At 34.0% G+C, this 7,762-nt stretch overlaps 1 protein-coding gene across 2 annotated transcripts; it reads left to right on the plus strand.

Annotated features, from left to right (window-relative positions):
- Nucleotides 1-2,561: 2,561 nt before the first annotated feature.
- LOC143390794 (olfactory receptor 13C9) lies at nucleotides 2,562-7,163 on the plus strand. Of its 2 annotated transcripts, XM_076843220.2 has the most exons (2): nucleotides 2,562-3,495; nucleotides 7,123-7,163. In XM_076843220.2, exons 1-2 carry the CDS (start codon nucleotides 2,562-2,564, stop codon nucleotides 7,161-7,163), a joined length of 975 nt encoding a protein of 324 aa, XP_076699335.2. The 2 variants fall into 2 exon arrangements, with proteins under 2 accessions (XP_076699335.2, XP_076699336.2); XM_076843221.2 differs by lacking the exon at nucleotides 7,123-7,163 and having other exon boundaries at nucleotides 2,562-3,518.
- Nucleotides 7,164-7,762: the final 599 nt, after the last annotated feature.

A 7,762-nucleotide genomic window follows, 5' to 3' on the forward strand; every position in this document is an offset into this window, starting at 1 on the left:
TTTTTTTAGAAACCCATCAGCCTCATAGAAAATTTTGTAGACTAGCCTGAAAATCAAAGATCAAGGAAAAATTTAACTATGTGTGGCAGCCTGACCAGGTAAGACTATCCCTTTAGAGATAATTGCTGAAAAAATACTAATAACTAACAAATAAAAGAAAGAGTCAGTCTTTATGAACTGAGTTGAAAGAACACATATGTTGTGAGGCTGGACTATTTTCTACTAGAAATAGTGTGTAGGGAATAGGAATAAAGATTCCAAGAGAAAGGTCTTAAATAATAGGTAGAAAATTAGGGGGCAAAGGAAAAACAACCAAAAGAATAGTTGTAAATCCAAAGCAATATGAACTTCTAAAACAGATGGTTGCTTAGGTCTAACGGGGAATAAAGATTTATTTATTCAGAATGTATTTCCTACTCCTTGCTTCACTACAAATGTCTACACTTCAAATAGTATCATTTTCTTTGGTTCTATGAGGTCACAATAGTCTGCAGATCTGAACTCCAGATGAAAATATAAAGCAGGTTGTTTTCACCAAGGTCTGATTTTGTAGCTATTTACCTCTTAGCACCAATTCAGCTTTGTTGGGTTCACTTTAACAAATGTTTGTCCTTAGTAATCATGAGTAGACAATGTTTTACCTTGTTCCTGTCCTAGAACCTTTACATGGGCAGTTTGTTTGGAATGTGTCATTTCTTGTTATTGAATACATCATTGGATTTGTGAAAAAAGAAAATGAAGAGAAACAATGAGTCATTATCTAATAAGAAGAAATTCTGACTTATGTTTGCATGAATATTTGGAAGCTTGTTTTGAGTATTTCATTTTGTTTTTGTTAGTGATGCATTTCTATGATAATTTTAGATATTATATTTGTATTACATTTACATTTAGATTTTAGATGAATGAATTGCAATAGTCTTTATTATCAAATGTCAGTCTGTGAGTTCCTTGTTTCAAACTGCCGTGGACTTTTGTTATAATAGTATAAGATTATTCATTGCAAAGTGAGTAAACATTTGCTATAGTGTGCATCCATCTCAAATAATAGGTGTGATGAAAAATAGTAGATTGGATTAGTTAAGGAGAGATGCCTGACAAAGTGTAACTGATAAATAATATTCGAAGATACTCTTGGACTGGAGATGTGGCTCAAGTGGTACGCGCTTGCCTGGCATGCATGGCCTGGGTTTGATCCTCAGAACCACATACAAACAAAGATGTTGTGTCCGCCGAAAAATTAAAAAAAATAATAAATATTAAGAAATTCTCTCTCTCTTTCTCTGTCTCTCTCTCTCTCTCTTTTTTTTAAAGATACTCTTGTAGAAGGATGATGGAAGAACAAATCACCAGAAGATGAAGGAAACCAAAATAGTACCTGCCATGTGCTACGTGCTTTACATACATTAATTAATTTATTTTCTGAAGGACCTCATAATGAGGCTATTAAAATCTCCCTGTTATGCATGGGAATATGGAGACTCTGGGAAGTAAATTACCCAAGACCATGGGACTAATGACTGGCTAAGATAGTATTTAAATGCATGTTTTTTTCTACTAGGAAAAGTGGACCTGACATTATAATAAGTTGTATGGTGGCAGTGTTTAGAAGAATGATACTTAAAGTAAAATTGCTTCTTAGCCACCAAGTATCAAGGATTAGGAATTTGGGTGGTGTTCTCTATAACATAGAATTAAGAAGGTAAATCTTGGCTTGAGATAAAAAATAAATATTCATATTTAGTGTATAAAAGAATCTCAAAGCATAAAGGGTAAAAAGGATGAAAATAAGGGAAAAGTAGACTGAAAGAAAAGATCCTAGTAATGGCTAAAGGCAGAGCAGATGTGGGTAGTTAGAAGAGGAGTGAAATAGGGTGAAAGCCTTTAATTCAGACTTTGCTCTTGTGTAAAGTTTCATTAAGAAGGGGAAATGTCCTGTGTTAAGTGCCTGTTTGATTCCAGAAATTACTTTTTGTTTTGTGAATTGATTGGAGCTCTTTCAATGGATTCTATGCTGAACAAGGATATAACTGGAAATTTGTATGTGTTTATGCACGTGTATAGGAGCATTAGGAAGGGGCTATTTTTGAGAAAAAATTCATAGAGGTGGCTCATGACCTTCTGTGGAAGGATTTGGAGGTGATGAACACCATTCCTAATTGTTGGGTGACATAATGGGTATTTTAGTAAAAACATTCAAAGTGAAAAGTTTATAGAATTGCCCTGTTGGAAGATATTTTCTTAGTGAAGAAGATATTATTTAAAAAATTCTTTGAGGGATGTGGGGATAAGAAAGAAGGTAGAATGAAACAGACATTATTACTTTATGCATGTATGTAATTGTATGACCAATGTGATTCTACAATATGTATACTCAGAAGAATGAGAAATTATGTCTCATCTATATATGATATATCAAAGTATACAAGTGCATTCTACTGTCATATATAACTAATTAAAACAAATAAAAAAATTAAAAAAGAAGAAGAAAAGTCCTTACTATAAAAAAAAATAAAATAAAAAATTCTTTGAATTCTTACAGGTGAAAGAGAGATGATAAAATGGAATGGGAAAACCAAACCATTCTGGTGGAGTTTTTTCTGAAGGGACTTTCTGGTCACCCAAGGCTTGAGGTAATCTTTTTTGTACTCATCTTATTATTGTATGTGGTCATCCTTCTGGGCAATGGAACCCTCATCATACTCTCCATCCTCGACTCTCGCCTCCACACCCCTATGTACTTCTTCCTGGGGAACCTCTCCTTCCTGGACATCTGCTACACTAGCACCTCAATTCCTTCCACTCTGGTGAGCTTCCTCTCAGAAAGAAAGACCATTTCCTTCTCTGGCTGTGCAGTGCAGATGTTCCTTGGCTTGGCCATGGGGACAACAGAGTGTGTGCTCCTGGGAATGATGGCCTTTGACCGCTATGTGGCCATCTGCAATCCCCTGAGGTATCTCATCATCATGAACAGGAATTCCTATGTGACCATGGCAGCTAGCTCCTGGCTTTCAGGGGTTGTCAACTCTGCAGTGCAAACTGCATTTGTGGTACGGTTGCCTTTCTGCAGGAATAATGTCATCAATCATTTTTCTTGTGAAATTCTGGCTGTCATGAAGTTGGCCTGTGCTGACATCTCAGGTAATGAGTTCATCATGCTTGTGGCCACAACTTTGTTCACTTTAATGCCACTGCTCTTGATTGTCATATCTTACTCATTAATCGTTTCCAGCATCCTCAAGATTCGTTCCTCTGAAGGGAGAAGCAAAGCCTTCTCTACCTGCTCAGCGCACCTGACTGTGGTGATAATATTCTATGGTACCATTCTCTTCATGTACATGAAACCCAAGTCTAAAGACACACTTAATTCAGATGGTCTGGATGCAACAGATAAACTTATATCCATGTTCTATGGGGTGATGACTCCCATGATGAATCCTTTAATCTACAGTCTTAGGAACAAGGATGTGAAGGAGGCATTAAAAAATTTACTGAGCAGAAGATTAATTTGCAAGTGAATGGAATATATATTGTGCTGTGAACTAATTGGACATTGTTCAAACTTGAGAATTACATTGGAATTTTGGTTACTTTTACTTTATCTTTGCTGTTTTGTGTATCATGTTAAAATTATTAGATGCTCATAAAGAATTTTCATTATACAAGACAGTAAGGTAAGACATAGAGAGAGGTCACCTGCCATCAAGAGATGGGTACTTGCAAACTTTTTGAACAGATTCTTCATATTCTGAATTTTTTTTGCAGTATCAAGGTAGAAAATTGTGTACCTTTTTATGTTCTTTTTTTTGCATACATATATTATTTCATAGGCAACAATTCATCAAATCATTAAAAATAAACAAAGCCCTCTATTGTGAAAAAAAGCCACAGAGAAAATCCCCAAATGCTTCACTCATATTTTCTATTGGAGAGCTTCTATTGCAGTTTTACATCAATCTACAAATTTTCTTAGGTCACCACATGCTAACATGCTATTTATTTGGCAATCTATATTTAATTTAACCCAAAGTTGCTTTACCATTGAGCTACATTACTAGTTCATTTTATTTTATGTTGTTTTAAAATTGTTTTTTAAAGCAAGAGAGAGAGAGAGAGAGAGAGAGAGAATTTTTTAATATATATATATATATATTTTTTTTTAGTTTTCGGCAGACATAACATCTTTCTTTGTATGTGGTGCTGAGGATCGAATCACGGCTGCACGCCTGCCAGGCGAGTGCGCTATCCCTTGAGCCACATCCCCAGCCCTCATTTTATTTTTATTTTGTGACAGGGTCCTTCCAGATTGCTGAGGCTAACTGCACTTTGTCATCCTCCTCCCTCAACCTTCCAAGTCACTGGGAATACAGCTGTGTGCCATTCAACCCAGTTCAAGTGCTGTTTTTTTTTTTTTCCCCAACATTTAATGTTGGAAAATAATGTTTGGAAGAAACTTCTGCCTAAGGCAGCATAAAAGTAAATTGTGAAATAATGATTTTTTGCAGGCAGTTGATTTTTACAGATATATGCATAGTCTTCATTATTGAAAGAGCTTTGCGTGATTCTAGTGCCCTTTGTGGTCTTAAGTAACTATCCTTAATCCAGAAAGTCTGACAAATTGAGAAACTGCAAACTTTATAAAATAGTCTGCAGAATGTTAAGAATTGACAATAGGAAGATTTAGAATTGGCAAGTCTGGTTGGGTTTAGTGTGATCCCGAGGCAACTAATTATGTCATACAATTAGGAAAAGAGAAACACCTTAGAAAGTAAAGTGAGAAAAGATTCTGAAAAGGAAAGAGTCTTTGGACCTGAGAATAGAACATGAATAGTAATTGAAAGTTATTAAGCTGCAATTTTTCTCCAGGTTGTTTACTAGGGCATAAAAGCATTAACAGATAATGGAAAAGAAATGACATGGATTTGAATACTAGACCCTAGGTCAGGTCAAAAAATAGCCCAGACCTTGGTGATGAGACTAAAAATGGACTGGGCCTAGAACTCCTAGGGACAATATGCAAAGTATCTTTATATTGAGAATGTGACTGTATTAAAAGTTTAGCAATCCCATTTAGTGTGTGATATTGCAATTTAGAATAATTTTCAAACATATCATTATGTCCTATGGTAATGATACAGTGTATTATTGGAAAAAAAGAAAGGAGAGAGTATATGAATCTTAGAAGCAAGAATTCTTCAGCTTAAGTATTATTTATTGATTATATTATTGATTATATTATATATATTGATTATATTTATTGATTATATTATTTATTGAAAAAAATTTTGAACAGGCTTTAAAATTTTAAGATGCACTTAAGGATATAAAATAAACAGCTTATCCCTGTTGATAAGTTATCCATTTCTTTTTCTGGAATTAACAAACTTTATATTTACAGAGATATGTGTAGGGAAAAATATATACACACATATATACCTGTAATCTTTCTTACACCAACAATGGAGTCCCATATAAATTGTTCTTAATGTTACTTTTCTACCTATTATTTCTTGAATATCTTTCCTTATCAGTGTACAGAAAAAAGCCTCATTTCTTTTGACAGTAGAATAGTGTCCCACTGTTTTTATGTTCCTTTCTTATAGAAATTTAAATTGTTTCCACATCTATCATTACAAGCAATATTTTAATTAATCAATTTGTAAGTTAATCACTTTGCAGGTAATGCCAGTACATCTTGAAAAGTAAACCTGTTGTCAAAATTGTATGTATTCACTTGTGATCTTGATAAATATTGCCACCTGGAGATGGTAGGAAATTTCTGATTGGAAGTTCCCTGAGATTTTGGCAATCTTTCTTAAACATCCTTTTCATCTAACATCTGTTTATTTATCCATATGTACATGTAACAATATATATGTAAACCATGTGTAAATAATGTATGTAAGTACAAATTACCAAATAGTATAACTATGTGTCAATTAATAAGGAGTTACAATCTATATACATATGTATATAATTATTATTTATATGTTTATAATTTATTTTATACATTAGTTGTACATAAGATTTAACTATATGTTGTACATGATATGTAATTATATATTATTTTCTCCAAATATATTCTTAGATGTAGAATTTATGGTTGAGTCATATACTTTTACCTGAAATATAAAAAGAAATATTTGATGATATTATACTGTAATCTGAAAAAAGTCCCTGAAAATGTACTCTAATTAATATATATATATATATATATATATATATATATATATATATATATATATATATATATCCCTCAAGACTGGGAACAAAAAACAGGAGAGGTACTAATAGTGATCAATGAATAAGCACATTAGTAGGTATATTGATCAAGACTATTCAAGTTTCCATCATATAAGGCTGAAAAGATGAATCATACATAAACTCCAAACACTTTTATATTATCTCAATAAAATTTGGGAATTTGGAGATTAATATGGAAATTAGGGAGTTGAACTATTCTCTTAGTTTCATCTTCCTTTTGGTTTGAAGGATTTAAGGGTGTCAGAGAGCACCCTACTAGAAAAGATCTTCATCTCTATGAGCAAAATGGTTGGATCCTGTCAGTCAAACTATGAAAGTAAAGACAGAGAAGAGAACTATTTTTGGAATGAAAATATAGCATAAATAGATAAATTAATTAAAAAAATAGTCTTGCCAATGTCAACAACCAGTAGAACATGAAAAAAAGAGAATGTTGTAATCCAAAACAAGGAATGAAAAATAAGTATGATGGAAAGAAGAAAATGAACCACATTGATAATTATGTTAAAATGAACACGATGGATATTTTTATAAATTACAGAAACTTAAAAGTAGCTGGTATGGTGGCACATGTCTATAATCCCAGTATCTTGGGAGGCTGAGGCAGGGAGGATTGTGAGTTCAAAGCCAGCTTCAGGAAAAGTGAGGCACTAAGCAACTCATGTGAGACCTTGTCTCTAAATAAAGTACAAAATAGAGCTGAGGATTTGACTTGGTGGTCCAGTGCCCCTGAGTTCAATCTCTGTTACCCAAAAACAAAAACAAAAATATGACTTTAAGTAGATTAATATATATAAAGTTTTATAACAATGCATGAATATTTGTAAGTAATTATTATTATTAATAACCAAGAATTAGTAAAGAATGAATGTAGCTTAGTAACTTCCATTTACCAGTAGGACATAGTAAGATGAATAGTGTCTGAACAAAGTCATTAGAATGCATTTGGAACAGGAATCTGAGAAGTACATTGTGAACGTCTAGTGCGTTCAGGTCCCTGGGTAAGGGTCACGAAATAACCGGGACACAGGGGATGCAGAGCGAAGGCAGCAATTGCAACTGCATGCTGAGGTTTATTTGCAAGTTCCTTTTATATTCTTCTTCTAACAAAGCAAGCAATTCTTCAATAACACTTTGCCCACATTGCCCAGATAACATGCCTCAGCGGATACACAGAGCTAACTTCAGATCGTTCCTGCTTATTTGATAAGTACCCTCCTAAAGTTCCTTGTAGACATTATTTACTCCCCTGAGGATGCATTTGTTTCTTTAGAATGTACTGTTCCTAGGACAAGTATGCAGGAAGCTTCTTCCTCTTGGCCAAACCATGCAGAGCTTGTGACTTGCGATAAGGGGAAGGGAACGTTTCCTCCTCCTAACTGAGGTTTGCCTCAGCTGACCTAAATCACAGCCACAGCTCTTGCACACTGTCAGGCCTGAGGGAGCTAAACTCTGCACACTCGAACCCCAACAGTACATAGCAAGTTAGGAAAGGGGT

This window comes from Callospermophilus lateralis, chromosome 2 (genome assembly GCF_048772815.1).
Source record: "Callospermophilus lateralis isolate mCalLat2 chromosome 2, mCalLat2.hap1, whole genome shotgun sequence".
NCBI lineage: Eukaryota > Metazoa > Chordata > Mammalia > Rodentia > Sciuridae > Callospermophilus > Callospermophilus lateralis.